Raw genomic sequence first — 17,599 nt, forward strand, 5'->3', positions numbered from 1 at the left:
CACCAGTCTCTGTCCAATAAGAGAACAGATAGATTCTGGTAAGAATATGGTGACTTTACCTTTATCTTTTACTACTTAATAATTTGTCTATCCCCTCCTTCAATTTACTCAGTGTTCCAGCATCCATCACAATCTGGGGTAATGAATTCCACTGATTCTCCACCCTTTGACAGAAGTAATTTCTCCTCTCTGTATTAAATATATCACTGTTAGTTATTATTGTAAAGATCCATCTGGCTCACTGATGTTCTTTAAGCAAGGAAATCTGCTGTACTTACCTGGTCTGGCCTACATGTAACTCCATAACAAAGTGGCTGCCTATTAACTGCCCTGCAAAATAGCCAGGAGGCAATTCATCTTGTTAAGGGCAATTAGAGGTGGGTAACAAATGCTGATCTTGCCAATGACTCCCACATTCCATGATAGACTAAAGAAAAGGAGTAAAATTATCTTGGGCGGAAGGGAGATTCCCTGGAATTCCAAAGATATAGGGATGATTGTGTTGAGCCCTTCAAGGGGAAAGGATGGCCAGAATGGAACCCTTTCTGTTGGCTGGGAATTTAAGATGAGTTGGAACTATTTAAAATTCAGAGCCAGTGGCTCTGATTGAAGTTTACAAGCATTTACTTACACAAACAGTGGAGTAAGTTTCACACACTCTTCCACAAATATAATTCATCTTCGGACAATTGTAAATTTTCAATCTGTGGTTGATAGATTTTCATGTGAACTTAAATATTAAGGGCTATGGGGTGCAGTTTAACTGAAGTCTCCACTGAATGGTGGAATGGAGACCCTTTGTAATTATTAAAGGAACCAAAGATTCTGTGATAAAGCAGAAAAATGGAGTTGAGGATTATCCAATCAACCATGATCTCATTGAATGATGCAGCACACTTGATGGGCTGAATGGCCTGCTCCGCTCCTTTGTCTTATGGAACAAGCTCGATGGCCTGTATAATCTCCTTCCAATCCTACATTCAATGATGGCGGATAAGCTGAAGAGCATATTTGTGTATAGATGGGTCCCAGTATTTGTAGAAGTTATATTGACATTCTAAAGTGGCATATTGTAACTTTTTTTAACTCACTTGTTTTGCTGGCTCCCTAACGTCATGGTTATTCCAGGGATTTTAATGTTAGTTTATAGTGATGTTTTGGAGGTGAAAATACTGCAGAATTGTTAAGCCTTACAACTGCTATAATTTTGAAATATTTTTTAAAAATCAGTAAACAGCAAAGGCACGGTGGCACAGTGGTTAGCACCGCTGCCTCACAGCACCAGAGACCCGGGTTCAGTTCCCATCTCAGGCAACTGTCTGTGTGGAGTTTGCACATTCTCCCCGTGTCTGCGTGGGTTGCCTCCAGTTTCCTCCTACGGTCCAAAAATGTGCAGATTAGGTGAATTGGCCATGCTAAATTGCCCATAGTGTTAGGTGTAAGTAAGCTGATCTAATCTAACCAATCAAAGAGGCTACCGGAAAGTTACACTTCTATCACAGGACGCTTGGAACACAAATATGATAAATTAATTGTCTTGGAAGATGATGTTGCTGTTGGAGTGTATTTCTTGCCATTGGGTTTGAAGGACCTTGTTGAGCCAATGCTGGTTAACTTCTTCAGTTCTATGAATTGGCTTCTCTAGATTCCTGGCCAATCTGGTCTGGCCTGAACCCCATTTTCCTGTCTGTTCTCTTACAACCCTTGATACCACTACAGTCTAAGAATCTATCATAGCCTTGGACATAATCAATGATAATCAGCTTCTATAGTTCTTTGGGGTAGAGAATTCTAAAGATTCTCAACACTCTGATAGAAGAAATCAGTCTAAGTAGAATGATTAAGGGACAGTGATAATTATTGATTTGAACCTGGATGTTGCCTGGTCTTGAGGGAAGGTCTTCTGAGAGACATTGGAATGAAGAAGGCCAAGAGGGGATTTGATAGAGACATACAAGATGATTAGATGGGGTAGACAGTGGAAGTCTTTTTCCAAGGATGATGATGTTGTATGTATGAGGGGATATTGCTACAAATTGCGGGGTGATAGATTTAAGACAGATGTCAGAGGCAGGTTCTTTACACAGAGTGGTAAGGGCGTGGAATGCCCTGCCTGCCAATGTAGTGAACTTGGCCACGTTAGGGAGATTTAAATAATCCTTGGATAAGCACATGGATAATGATGATGGGATAAGTGTAGGAGGATGGGCTTAGGTTAGTTTACAGGTTGGTGCAACATCGAGGGCCGAAGGGCCTGTTCTGCACTGTATTGTTCTATGTTCTATGTTCTAAAAAGGTAAGCTTCAACAGTAGAGAGACTTCCTCAGGCCCCATCTGGAAAACTGCTTTTTCTTCTGGGCTCTGGGGGTGGAATTGTAACCAGCCCAACAGAATAATACCAGGCCTGATGTTAGGTTCTTTTATTCTGAGATTCTTACACACGTGATGCAACTGCAACACACCAACTTGTGTGAACAAGCAACCAAATTTTATTAAGCACAGTACAGCACAGGCTTTGGGGAAACCCTGAATACTCTTCGCTGTGCTTGCAAGTCGTGTCCAGCGGTCTCTGGAGGCTCCCAGGGTCATGGCAAAAGCTCTCTCTGAACAAAGGAAACAGTCTGTCCTTTATACAAAACTCTCAACATCACAGTTAGTACTGCCCACAAGACATCCCCTCATAGTCACATGCTACTCCAGGTACAATGCAGCGACCACCCCATCTCCAGCAATAGTGTAATCATCCCTTAATGGTCAAATCTGTTGCAGTATGTTTGCCCTAACTATAGGGGAGTAGTCAAATTCGAACTGTAATGTTCTTATTGATTTCTGGATGACAATGCAAATCATCCCTGAATGATAAGGAAATGGCCATGTAAACCTCCCACATTCCACCTATAAGATAAAGACACACCACCTTACCCCTGGGGCATTTGATTTCTTGCAGGTCAGCAGAGCAAATCAACTCTTTAATATCTCACTAAGAGGGTTAAGTAATGAAGGCAGCATGCATGACCTTGACCTGTATTGCCTTGTTAAAGTATAAAAGAAGGATTTGATGGGGCTAGATACGGAGAATTTATTTCATCTCATCCTAAAGTACAGCCAAGTCATTCCAGGCTGGAGTGAAATGGAGAAGTACTGTTCTAGGAATATGGTTCTTGAAATTTGTCACTGGACCCCACTCTGTGGATGTTGGGGGAGGTGGCTTAAATATCGTTCAGGACTGAGATAAACAGATTTTGCCCAATCATGGCATCATGGAGTGTAGAGCTACAGTTGAAAAGTGGAGATGAGGTAAATGTTAGCCCTGGTATAACTGAAAAGCAGAGCTGAGTGCCTCAACGTCCTAATCCTAGCCATCATCAATAATGCTGTGTCCATAAATCTCCACATCTGAAGTTATTCTAGAAGGTCATTTGCTAATGAACAATGGTTGATGGTTCACTGCCCGCTGCTTAGCTACAGCGTGAGTTGTGCCGGGAATACTTTAATCTGTGTCAGGGATCTGGCTTTCCTTCACCTGTGCCAATGCCAACTGTGATGGAAACATTAGAAACAGGAGCACAAGAAGGCAGCTGACTCAGCCTGCTCTGCGACTCAGTAAGACTGTGACTGATCATCCTGCCTAATCTTCGTTTCCCCTAATTGTATGGAGTCACAGAGTCATACAGCACCAAAACAACCCTTTGGTCCCTTTGATTCCTGATGAAGGGCTTATGCCCGAAACGTCGAATTTCCTATTCCCTGGATGCTGCCTGACCTGCTGTGCTTTAACCAGCAACACATTTTCAACCTTTGGTCCAATCAGTCCATGCCGACCATAATCCCAAAATAAACAAGACCCACCTGCCTGCTCCTGGCCCATTTCCCTCCAAACTGTTCCTATCCATGTACTTACCCAACTATACTTGCATCCACCACTTACTCATGGAAGTTTGTTCCACACACGATCCACTCTGTGTTAAAAACAAAAATTGCCCCTCGTGTCTTTTTTTAAATCTTTCTCCTCTCACCTTAAAAAAAAAGTCCCCTGGTGTTGAAATTCCCCACCCTAGGAAAAAGACACCGGTCGTTCACCTTATCAATATCCCTTGTGATTTTATAAACCTTTGTAAAGCCCCCCTCAGTTTTGATGCACTCAATGACTGAGCATGGACACCCCGCAGCATTGTGAACCTTTGAATCCCTCCATTGCCAGAGTCAAGCTGTTTGCTTCAGCTCTGTGCTAACTGACTGATGACTAATTCTGGGACAATGGCTGCTGGTCCTAGGCCATCTGACCAGCTTCCTTCATCCTCCTTGTCACATCTTCTTCAAGAGTTTTTATATGTTTCGATGAGATTACTTCTCATATTTCTAAGCCTGAGACACTGCTGGCCAGTTCTGTTCAATCTGTCCCTCTTATTACAGGAGCTAATCTAGTAATATTTGAATAACTGGGAACAGTTTAGAAAAGATCACTAATGTGATTATGAGAATCTGATCAGTACGTGCTATTAGGCGTGAAGAGAGACCTTGCCTTCCTTTGCTCACTTGTGAAATCAGGGAGCTGAGTGTTTGAGCTGAGAAACACAACCAGATATCCAGCTCATTCCATGACTGTTCATTAGCAAGACACATTTAATCAAAGAAAGAGACAAAGCAGAAACATCACTGCAGTGAAATACAGTCATGACATCACCTGCCTCCCAGCGCAGGCAAATAGAAACCCACATCAAGAAATGATCAATGTTATGTTAATTAGCATTAAAGGAGCACTTAGCTGGAAAATAAATTAATAATGGGGAGGTTTAATGGCTATCAGGAGCTGCCTGATAATGTCAAAAGGGAAGCTGTTGCAAGGACAATTATGCACTCTCAGAAGCAATATATCTGAGAGTTTTCTCCAGCCACTGAAATGATGACGGGAGATCATTAACTTGCAGTGATGAAGAGGAGCCAGGGCTAAATTGCAAGGGTATTAATCAAAAACCAGAGTGCTGTTTGCTGGTATTTACCTTGTCAAGCTGCCATTATAGATACTCCATTTTATTTACAGGATAAATTAAAACTAAAACCAGAATTTTGGATAACCACAATTAATCTTCCATATGCAACTTGCTATCCTCAAGGAACTATTGATCCAAGATATCCCCCAAATAGGACATCTTGATAAACTAATGATAGGGACATAAAATACTGCTATCTTCCCCTTTTGATTCATTAATTCAATGCACTGCACAATATCCAAGGCCCTGGGTTCAATATAAAACATGTCCTGAGTTCAGTGAGAGTGCCTGTTGCAGCATTATCACTGCTTCAATGTGATTGAACTAACAATGCCAGCTGCTAATTACTATCCAGTGCTGGCTACTGGAAGGTGCTTGTGTGAATGTTAAGTACAGATAGCATGACGTTCAGCTGCAATCTCTCTTATCAACCCAAATAGGCTTTTCAAAAAGAAAAGAAAATTTAATAAAGCTTTTGTTCAAAAGCCTTGTGGAAAACTAACTGAGTAAACAGGGAAAAATGGTAACGACTCACTGCGACGGATTGGGAAGGGCTGGGTGGGGACCGGGCTGCACCTGGAGTGAAGAGTGGGATTCATCTTTCGGGAGGATGCCCCTGAAGCTGGTGAAGCTACAGAGATGGACAATAAAAGTGCTGAGAGAACCAGAAAACAAGATGTGAGAGGGTACAAGGGATGACAAAACAAGGATATGTAGGAGTTAGGGAAATATTAAATTGGTGGTCTGTACTTGGAATAATTTAATGAAAGTAGAGGCATCAACTTCAGGTCTTTGCAAGGTGAGCTACCTTCAAGGGAAACACATTATTTAATTGGGATAGCCACAAGGTGGATATATGGCTTTTCTTTTTCCCTTTCATACTGTTTCTGGAAAGGTCAGCATTTGCTGCCGAGCCTAATTGCCCCTGAACTGAATCACTTTTAGAGGGTGGTTAGGAGGCAACCACACTGCTGTGAGTCTGGAATCATGTGTAGGCCTAGATCAGGTGAGGAAGGAAAATTTCCTTCCCTGAAAGACATTGTTGAGCCTGATAACTATTTTATGACAGAGACACAGACACAGACACAGACACACTAGTATCCTTACATATGGATGATGAAGGACACCACTTCAACACATCCATCCTCGGACAAGCCAAAGAGAGACTGCACGAGAATTCCTAGAAGCATGGCATTCCAACTGGAACCCTAGCTACAAACACATTGACTTGGATCCCATCTATCACCTCCTGAGAAAAAGAATAGGAAATTATGTCACCATAGGAAATGACATCACCAAACCCAAGGAAACACAAACAAATAAATAGTAAGTGGGCTACACCACTAGTGCTTCATTCAGAGGTTCACTGAAGATGTTACCTAGTATGGTGACGAAACAATGAAAATGAACCATCCAGCTCAGCGAACAAACCTACATCCACAAACTCAGCAGATCTGGAAGTGGAGAGAGAAACAGATTCCATGTTTTGACTCCAATGTAACCCTGCTTCAGAGCCATTGTCTGTGTTTGTTTCTGATTTCTAGTGTCTGCCTTTAATCAGACTTTTTAATGATACTCAGTACAAAACAAGAGATTCCAGAGTAGAATCAGGTTTGACAAACTAATAAGTTTTATTTTTGCAATTTGTTTACTGTGGTCAGTCAGTCAGAAAACACTTTCATATGAGGCTGCCAGTGTACTTCTAGTGAAATAACATGTTAATTATACAAAAGAAAAGTTTAAAAGAATACCAAAACTATAAACACAAGACAAAGTGGAAAGGTCTTATTGTAAGCAACAAAAAGAAAGATTCAGCCCCTTTTTTTTACCAGCAATAACCTGTACAGATTCTCAACCCCATTCAAGTATCCTATTCATTCCTATTCTTCGCTCTTAAGATCGCAAGAATTTCTTTTAGGCCACTCTCTGCATAGTCACAAGAGATCATACTCTTCATCTCTCCCTGAAACATACAGATGAGCTAATCACTGATCTTTCTCTGACTACTTTGAGGTTGCTAAAACAGCTCAGGCCTATCTTCCATTCCTGATGACCTTAAGGTTTTTAAAAATTAAACTGCTCTTGCTTATTGTTTATTCACCTGTGGGATGTTGGCATAATTGGTGATGAGCTGATGTCTCGAACTGCTGCCGAAATAAAACTATAATTCTGAATTCAACTGGCTTATGGCTCTTGGCTACCTTTCTTTTCTGAGCCTCATAAAACTCAAGTCAACACTAAGCTGCAGCCATCTTACTGGGTAGCTTCTGTACTCATTCGGCTTGTATCATTTGCTTTTGGGAAATGTTGTTCTGACCAAGTGCTCAAAGAAAATGAGTTACTGACCCTTACAAAGAAGTTCACCTTCACAGAACTGGGAACAAAAAAAAATGCATTTTACTTCAGAAGCAAGCTGCCAAATAAGAATGTCATATTATAAACATTCATCACAATGGTCACTTAGATATGGTACGAGATGATCAAAGCCCATGGAACATTACCTGGCAAGTGGAGTCTCATGCTTTCTGCTGGCTCCTTCACTTGATTGGCATTGGCTGTGAATTTATGTCCGGCTGTTGCATGGCACAGCAAGTGTCAACTTATGGATGTGTTACACTGCAGGGCCATCTAGAGGCGCACTTTGGAAGCAAAATAACTCCAATGCTCTACCAGTCTCACTGCAGCTTCTCTGGGAGATATATATTTGATGTGGCAGTCCTTTGGCATTACATTGTTAGCTGTTGTCTTGTTCTGCAGATGGAGATTTGTTTGGAAGAAGCAGAGGTTGAGGGGCTGCTGGTCACTTGGTCATTCAAGGAACCCCCTGCTCTATCCCTCACAGTCACCTCCAAACTGCAAAAAGGGGTAAGAGAGTGAACTTTTTTTTCTCTGCTGTTGTTATTTTTGACATTTGTTTCATTTGATTGATGAAGAATTGTTGTCAAGTAATAACAGGTGACTGGGAGAATAAGTTCTGGCTGGATGAATCCAGTGAGGAGTGTGTTATGGGGCCATCAGTGCAAATAACAGGTGTAAATTGCATGAGTTATTTTGATGTTGGATATTTACTGATGCTAAGCCATTGAATATGACTGCCCTATTTCGCCCCCCCCCCCCAACCACAACCCAACATAGGGGAGGAGGAGATTAAGGTATTGAGCCATGATCATATTGAATAGTGGAGTACACTCCAGGGATCAAATAGCTTATTTCTACTCCTATCTTCTATGCTTCTGTGAGGACTTATGTGCTTTCATTTTGTAAGAAAAGGGAATGGAAATGCACTGAGGGGCAAGTTGCCCTATGACCATAGCAGCATTATCACATTAGCAATCCATTGGAGAAATTGTGGTTAGTGGATGTTTGCCTGGATTCATAGCAACAGAAGCACCCATGGAGAACAACAGCAACTTAGTTTTCCACTGGTGATCATTTACAAACTGTCCCAAGGCTCTTCATGTTTGGAGCAGTGCCATTTTGGACTTGATGTTCTGATTAGCAATGGTCTGACAGCCTTGGTAACCTCCGTATTTTAGAGTGAATGAAGTCATGGTAAGGAAATGTCTGGCATCAACAAAGTCTGCAGCTACCTGCAGATTTGGTCCGAGTTGGAATTAGTTTGGAGTATCTGTGGATTGTTTGAGGTTGGCCATTACCGACATGCGCTCCGCTTTGGGTTGGATTCTTGTTCAGCAGCTTCCTTCCAGTCTTTGGGCTGCAAGGCCCAAACTCATGGTTGCAAGGTGACACAGAGGTGCTGTTACTTTGGCGGATATGCGCTGTACACCTGTGTTCCTATCTTGTAATCTGCCAGCAGTGAAGTGGACTATCTCTGTTCTCCAACACCACACTGAGAAAGAGATTGTAAATTCGTTCACATCTTCGATATGTTTTGCCTGGACAGGGGATTGAGGGGAAAGCAGATGTTTCCACCATCCAAGAACTGATTGAGGATACAATCGTCAGCACTAGTCCAGCCATGTTGGTCAATCTCAAGGCACACATAACAAATACAACAGTAAGTGGCACCTTTTTTATCAATTTTACCTGTTCTATCTCTGACAGCCACATTCCCCTCACTCCAATATTCCCAAAAGTACATGCATGACTGAGTTGTTTGTCCCTTCTCAGAACTGAAGAGCAGCGTAGTTACTCAGCAAAGGCTTTTTTTCTTTCCAGCTACTTGGCAGGGGGTGGGGGGTGTGGGTGGGGGGGTGATGTTTGGACATGGGTAATGCCAGAATTGCGGTGTCTTGTATCCCATCACCAATAGTGCATTCCATTGAAATCAGTCAGGACAAGCAATATGTGACGGCCTATTTTGAACCCCTGCACAAGTCCAATTTCAACCCTGCTAGCTCCTAATGAGTAGGCAGCTGCAAAAGTTCACTAGAGAGGTTCCTGGGATTCTCTTATGACAAGAGATTGAGTAGGCTTGGCCTCTATTTCCAGGTGTTTAGAAGAATGTTCTAACTGAAACATAGAAAGAGTTTTTGGGTTTGAACAGTTGGATGCTGGGAAGATGTTTCCCTTGACCATACAGGGTTACAACCTCAGGAAAAGGAACACCAGTTAAGCCATTCAGCCATCAAGCCCGCCTTATCATTCAAATAGATTGTGACCGATCATCTACCTTTTTGGCACTAACCCCCTATGCCTTAAAGTCACCAGTCTCCAAACATCTGGCTTCTCCCTTGAACACACTCAATGATTGAATTTCCACTACCTCTCTGGGACTGGTCCATTTAGGACTGAGACGAGGAGAAATGTCTTCACTGAGGGGTTTGTGAACCTCTGTAATTCACTGCTCCAGAAGGCTGTGGGTGTTCCGTCATTGACTGTTTGCAAGACTGCAATTGATATGTTTTTGAGTACTAATAGTATGAAGAGATATGGGATAGCATGGGAAGGTCACATTGAAGGAGAAGCCATGATCTTGTAGAATACCAGGGCAGGTTTAAAGGACTAAGTGACTAATTCCATCTCCTATTCTTTATGTCCTTGTATATGATTTATCAGCTACCATGGTGGCACAAACTGTGGATGGAAGAGACAGGGTGCCCGAGGGTCAGTAATAGCCTACAAAAATCTGGCAGCTTAGTTCTTTCTGAACCAGTATTTCTCAACATTTTCTCCTGTTTGAATCAATCGGAGGCTTTCTGCAGATCAGATCTCCGCACTCTGGGATACATGGCAAGTAAATCCAGCAACTCAGGGACAAGTACCCCAGGTAGCTGCAGCTTAGCAGTGGTTGTTCGTCAGTAGGAACGTTGCATGTAAACCCAAGGCACTCTGTGACACTGTCGGAGCCCTTCAAAGGCAAACTGTGCGGACATCCCTGTCTCACTGTGGACAGTATGGTGGCTCAGTGGTTAGCACTGCTGCCTCACAGTGCCAGGGACCCAGATTCGATTCCACTCTCAAGTGACTGTCTGTGCGCAGTTTCTACATTCTCCCCATGTCTACGTGGTTTCCTCCCACAGTTCATAGATGTACAGGTCAGGGTTGATTGGCTATGCTAAGTTGCCCCACCGTGTTTAGGGATTGATTAGACTTACAGTGTGGAAACAGGCCCTTCGGCCCAACAAGTCCACACCGACCCGCCGAAGCGCAACCCACCCATATCGCTACATTTACCCCTTACCTAACACTATGGGCAATTTAGCTTGGCCAATTCACCTGACCCGCACATCTTTGTGACTGTGGGAGGAAACCGGAGCACCCGGAGGAAACCCACGCAGACACGGGGAGAACGTGCAAACTCCACACAGTCAGTCGCCTGAGTCGGGAATTGAACCCGGGTCTACAGGCGCTGTGAGGCAGCAGTGCTAACCACTGTGCCACCGTGCCGCTGGGTGGGTTAACCATGGAGAATGCAGCATTACAGGGATAGGATAGGGGGATGGCTCTGGGTGGGATGCTGTTCGGATGGTCAGTGTGGACCCATTGGGCCAAGTGGCCTATTTCCACACTATGGATTCTAACACAAAATCCATCTTCTCCCATTTGGAAAGCAACAACTTCTGACTTAACTGAAAAAGACGTAAGTTCCTTAAACCTGCAAACAGCACTTACATCTTTTATGTTGGATGGATAGAGATGGTCAAGTGATAGGAACAAACGTCTAAAACAATCACCAGATTATGTTATAGTGACTGACCCTGCTAAGTATCATCCCAATGTAGTCTTTTATCATCATAAACCCACAGATTTTCCATATGTACGTATCCATGATTGGTGGAGGTGTTGGATGCTATTAATCCATTTCTGTCACTAGTTTTTTTTTTAAAACTGCAAGAACCTTTTTGTGAAATGGTTAATTGTTCCAGAACTCTGGAACTGCTGCTATAATCATAGCAAAAAAATGCATTGTTTTTATTGGGAAACCAACAGCCCTCATGAAAGACATTTCCAAGTTTTAGAGAATCTTACAGTACAGAGGAAGAAATTTTGGACTTTCCAGTGACAACTACAGCTTGGGAAAGCAGGGAAAAAAAGATTCACTTGACCTTTGACCTGGACATGAATGGAAAGAATTACAGTTTAGTTGAGAAATACATTGCATTCGGTAACATCGAGGTTGGATTGTGAAATTTGAAAGTATTCAGAAAAGATTTAAGGATTTTGCCGGGATTGGAGGGTTTGAGCTATAAGGAGAGGCTGAATAGGGTGGGGCTGTTTTCCCTGGAGCATTGGAGGCTGAGGGGTGACCTTACAGACATTTACAAAATTATGAGGGGCATGGATAGGATAAATAGACAATGTCTTTACAATGGGGTGGAGGAGTCCAAAACCAGAGGGCATAGGTTTAAGGTGAGAGGGGAAGAGTTAAAAGGGTCCTAAGGGGCAACTTTTTCACGCAGAGGGTGGTGTGTGTATGGAATGAGATGCCAGAGGAGGTGGTGGAGTCTGGGACAAATGCAACATTTAAAAGGCTTTTAAAAGGTATATGAATAGGAAAGATTTGGAGGGATATGGGCCAAATGCTGGCACATTTGGCTAGATTAATTCCAGATATCTGGTTGGCATGGACAAGTTGGACCGAAGGGTCTGTTATACAGTGGTGTGCATCTCTATAACTTTAACAAGGTATATTTTAAGTAAAGCATCTGTCACCATGATAAAACTCAGTGTACCTCATGATAGTAAGACCATCTCCTATTGGTTGCAGTTGGGTTGACACACACGTCTTTGCTTATGTGGTGGGAAAGATGGATTGTGAGCTAGTGATCTGATCACAAAACCTCAAAAATCAACCCAACAGTCAGACTGAATTCAGGAGAACGAAACCATTTTCTTTCTTCTGTCTAGGTACTTGCCGAGAAGTTTGGGAAGGGATTGGCCTCTCCATCAAAAGCAGCAGTAAATGCCGGATGCAGGCTGCTGGTCAGGGAGCTGAAGGCAAACGTCAGCAGAGCGGAAGGAGTGGGTAAGATTAACAGCTAAACCACAGCAGATACTGAAGGGGAAATTTGGGTTATTGGGTACGTTGTTGATGGGCTTCTGTTGTGTGCTGCTGATGTCTGACCGGAGTGTGACGTAGGGAGAAAATGAGGTGGCAAATGAAGCAGACAGCATCTTGTCAAGGAAGCAAAACAAATAGAGCAGTTCCTGGAATTGATAAAGTGCCTTTCACGCCCTCAATGTATCCCAAACTGCTACACTCCCAATTAAATGCTATTGAAGCTTGGTCGCTTGGTTTGTAGATAAAATCATTCACCATGTTGATCGACAGCAAGAACCCACGAGCAGCAGTGAGATGAGTGGTCAGTTAATCTCTTGTTCATTTAGGGGTAAACGTAGACCACTTAGCTCATCATCCACCCTTCTTCAAATAAAATGGGGTCCATCAGAAAAGGAAAATGGGGTTTCAGTTTAACAACTGATCTGAAGGGCAGCATGGTGGCTCAGTAGTTAGCACTGCTGCCTCACAGCACCAGGGACCCAGGTTCGATTCCACCCTCGGGTGACTGTCTGTGTGGTGTTTGCACATTCTGCTGTGTCTGTATGGGTTTCCTCTAGATGCTCTGATTTCCTTCCACAGTCCAAAGTTGTTAGGTGGATGAACCGTGCTGAATTATCCTGAGGAGGTGTCCAAGGATGTGCAGGCGAGATGGATTAGCCATGGGAAATGAAGGGTTACAGGGATAGGGTGTGAGGGTGGGTCTGGCTGGGATGCTCTTTGGAGGATTGGTGTGGACTCAATGGGCCGAATAGCCTGATTCTGCACTGTAGGGATTCTATGATTCTAGTACAGTATTGCTACAGTTCAATACTGCCAGAATACTGCACTGATCTGGATCTAGAACATGGCTTGACTCTGTGTGGTTCCATGGAGTCTGACTGATATTCTTAAGTGACCGGCATTACAGAATAATGTCACTAGATGTGGATTGCAACTACACATCTTGCATTGTGCAAGCTAATGCTTTTTTTCTTCTTTTTCTTGCTGCTTACAGGAAGTGGAGAGCTGTGCTGTGTATTGGAACTTGACAGCCCCATACAGCTTAAGAGAACAACACCTGTTCTGCCCAAGTCTCTAAGTGCAAACTCGGAACTGAAGTGGAATGATGAGCTGATCTTGTAAGTAAGCTGCATCATTTGTTCTATCATTAAACAAAACAAAGAAACATCCAACAAGAAATCCAAGATTGCTGGTATTTCCCCACATTTAAGATGACCGCAGTGTTATTTGAGAGAGCTTTTTTGCTTTTCCTTGAAGAAATTCCAATGCAACTTGGATTTAGAGGAGATTCATTTCATTGCTCAACAATCTATGAATCCTGAAGTTAGCTGCTGCCATGCCGTGTAGACATTATGCCTCAGTTCCTACTTTTAGTTGAGTTGGGGAATATCCAGTCAACTGAGCTAACAGAAAGGCATATACGCGGAAGAAACCAAAACAACTGACTGGATATCTAAGGGTCCAAGCAACTGGGATTTCCAGCTCGTGGTCACTTCTGGAAGGCAATTAACTGTCAGTCATCATTAGCTGATGCATTCTGTCAATCAGAGACTATTTGCCAAACAATCATCACTCTTCTCTCTTATGGGTATAAATCCTATTTTCGCTGAATTTGGGTAATTCTTGTGAATTGCCCTGACAAGTGCAAGACAAAACGCTTTGGCAAATTGTTTTTTTTTAATTTGTGGGCGGCACGGTGGCACAGTGGTTAGCACTGCTGCCTCACAGCGCCTGAGACCCGGGTTCAATTCCCGACTCAGGCGACTGACTGTGTGGAGTTTGCACGTTCTCCCCGTGTCTGCATGGGTTTCCTCCGGGTGCTCCAGTTTCCTCCCACAATCCAAAGATGTGCGGGTCAGGTGAATTGGCCATGCTAAATTGCCCGTAGTGTTAGGTAAGGGGTAAATGTAGGGGTATGGGTGGGTTGCACTTCAGCGGGTCGGTATGGACTTGTTGGGCCAAAGGGCCTGTTTCCACACTGTAAGTAAACTAATCTAATCTAATCTAATTCTGTAATACTATGCTTTTAATTAAGGTAATGGAATGTGGTTCTTTGTAGTTATTTTTGAGATGATCTGACTGAGTGCAGGGCTGATTCGAAAGTGCCGCAGAATAACACAATTCTGACCTATGATACACAAGATACAGCAGGGTAGCAAATCTGAAATACAAGCAAAGAAAGCTGGAAATAATCTGCAGGTCTGGCTGTAACTGTCCAGAGGGAAATAGTTGACCATTTCATGAGAATTATGATGACAATTTATGATAATCAGGTAATTCCAGGGCTTAAGGAAGGTGGGAATTGCTACATGATATATAACCATGATTCACCTAAATACTTCCACCATTCCTGATTGACACATAATGCAATAATAATGGAATTATCAACTAATGAAAACAATTAAACTCCTATAACAGCCCATGGGAACTTAGGCTGTTTGGGCAGGCAGTAGGTGGAAGAAGCAATGTAACACAGGACACTGATGTCTGTTTATTCTTTGGTGTTCCCTGACATAGGCCCCAATAACTGCTGCTTACTGAAGGCCCAGATACCATTCCCTCTATTCTGATTTCTTTTCATTATGTTGACATCATTACACCAGTGAGCTGGCCAGAATATTATCAACTGAGATCCCAAACCTCAGCTTGTTTGTACATCAGTGAAAAGTGGTGACTCGCTCCAACACAATGAGCACAATTTAGCTGGATTTGACCCAAGTGGGGAATTGAAAGTTATTCTGGGGATTTTTGTGTTAATGCTGGAACCATTTTAATCAGCAGCTGCAAGCATTCCATGACTACATTTACCTGGAAAATCAATGTGTCAAGGCTAAATTCCACAACATTAGAAAGAAATTTCTAATAAACAGAAGATGGGCGGCACAGTGGTTAGCACTGCTGCCTCACAGCGCCTAGACCCGGGTTCAATTCCCGACTCAGGCGACAGACTGTGTGGAGTTTGCACGTTCTCCCCATGTCTGCGTGGGTTTCCTCCGGGTGCTCCGGTTTCCTCCCACAGTCCAAAGATGTGCGGTGAATTGGCCATGCTAAATTGCCCGTAGTGTTAGGTAAGGGGTAAATGTAGGGGTATGGGTGGGTTGCGCTTCAGCGGGTCGGTGTGGATTTGTTGGGCCGAAGGGCCTGTTTCCACACTGTAAGTAATCTAATCTAATTAAAAATGTCATTGCACTTCTAGGTTTGGTCAAATCCTGTAGATTGTTAAGGGACTGTACATCACCCCCTAGTGACGTCTATCTCTCGACTTTAGACATCTTGAGAATGTCTGCATAAATGTTTACTTCATGGTGTGTATTCAGCTGAATAACTTCTGGCTAGAATATTAAATCATAGCCATGAGCAGGCAAACGGCAAATGACTACTTTAAAAACCTCTGTCACTCGAAGAAACAATGTGCAACATTTCTGTACGCTGTTGAAAGCAAAATAACTCGAGGCATATCAATTTGGGGCCAATTTAATGTTTCCTGGAACTATTGTTGATTCAAGCAAAAAAAGAAGTCTGAACAAAACCCAATGTTTGTCACTTTTTGTAACCACACATTATATTTTAATGCATTCGGAATAGAAAAAACACTTTTATTTTCATCCATTTTAGCTTTTTTTCCAGATGAATCATGCACACTGTAAGTGGATCACATCACAACAAATTGGACAGTTCCCATCTGTATAGATTTAGCAATGATTCCATTTTGATCTGGAAATCACAAACAGACTTTCTGCTCTGCCAACAGTTAGGGTGCAAATTCATAATCTCTTATCAGTTGTTCAGTTTTGTTCTCACCCAGACTCTGAACTGGACATGTTGACCAAGTAGAAACCTAGGGTCTTTTCAAAGAGTGAGTAGTACCCTGAAATTCTGAAAAGAATTCTGAAAATCCGTTGAGAATTCACTCTGCACTGTGTCTACAATCTGTTACTGATCAGTCTGTGCAGGCTGACTGGATGTGATATGTGTCTGGGGATGTTGAAGAAGGTAGAGGGGAGGTTTGAACAATTGTTTCCTTTGAGATTGAGGAGTTAGAAATGTAGAACTGTACAACACAGGTCAAGACAATTCAGCCCATTATGTCTGTGCTGACTATTTGAAAGAACCATCCTTTTTTTAATTTTCCCATAGATTTTGAGTTAGCAAGTTTTGAGAAGACTTATAGCTCAGGTTGAGGTTCTGAATTCAGTTTATTCCCTTAGCTGGAAGGTTCATTTTCAGATGTTTTGTCACCATACTAGCTAACATCATCAGTGAGCCTCCGGCAAAGCTTCACCAGTTGATGATGTTACCTAATATGGTGACGAAACATCTGAAAATGAACCTTCCAGTTCAACGAGCAAGCTTACATCCATAGATTGTGAGTGTTATTGTGACTAGCATTATTGCTCATTCCTGGCTGGCTTTGTGAAGGTGGGAGTGAGCCTCAAACCACGATGGTGGTTGTGGTTGAGGTACACCCACAGTGCTGGTATCCAATTAGTCTCAACCCTCTGATCTCTCCCTATAGTGTGCAAACTTTTCCTCTTCAAGTGTTTGTCTAATTATGTTGCTGTTGAATCTACCTCCACCATCCTCTATAGAACAAAGATTAGTGAGGAGGATAGAGCAGGACATAGGCTACGGACTTGGGTGGAGAGGTGGGTGATGGAATTTAATGCAGGCAAATATGGGATGATGCATTTTGGTAGCTCCAATGCAGAAAGAAAGTATACAGTAAATGGCAGAACCCTTAGAAGCATTGACATACAGAGGGCTTTAGGCATATGGCATGGTTGCCTTCATCAGTCAGGGCATAGAATGTAAAAAATGGCAAGTAATGTTGCAGCACTATAGAACTTCAGTAAAGTTACTTTTGAGATATTGCAATTCTGGTCACCACAGAAGGATGTAAAGGCTTTGGAGAGGGTGCGGAGAATGTTTACCAGAATGTGGCCTGTTTTGGATGGTATTAGTCATAAGGAGAGATTGGCCAAACTTGGTTTGTTTTTATTTGAACTTCAATGGCTGCAGGGAGGGAGGGGTGACCTGACAGATATAAAAAATTATGAGAGGCATAAATAGAACGGATAGTAGGAGTTTTTCCTCAGGGTAGAAATGTCAATTGCTACAGGGCATAGGTTTAAGGTAAAAGAGG

General features: G+C 42.7%; 1 protein-coding gene across 2 annotated transcripts in view; it reads left to right on the plus strand.

The window, feature by feature from the left end:
- The window catches only part of c2cd2l (c2cd2 like), a 164,144-nt gene that overhangs the window by 114,652 nt on the left and 31,893 nt on the right, over positions 1–17,599 (plus strand). For both annotated transcript variants that reach the window (XM_060846750.1, XM_060846751.1), the window contains exons 4-7: positions 7,749–7,856; positions 8,896–9,009; positions 12,303–12,420; positions 13,451–13,574. In XM_060846750.1, coding sequence (XP_060702733.1) covers positions 7,749–7,856; positions 8,896–9,009; positions 12,303–12,420; positions 13,451–13,574 — 464 coding nt within the window. The remainder of the gene's footprint in view (positions 1–7,748; positions 7,857–8,895; positions 9,010–12,302; positions 12,421–13,450; positions 13,575–17,599) is intronic.

This window comes from Hemiscyllium ocellatum, chromosome 29 (assembly GCF_020745735.1).
Source record: "Hemiscyllium ocellatum isolate sHemOce1 chromosome 29, sHemOce1.pat.X.cur, whole genome shotgun sequence".
NCBI classification, from domain to species: domain Eukaryota; kingdom Metazoa; phylum Chordata; class Chondrichthyes; order Orectolobiformes; family Hemiscylliidae; genus Hemiscyllium; species Hemiscyllium ocellatum.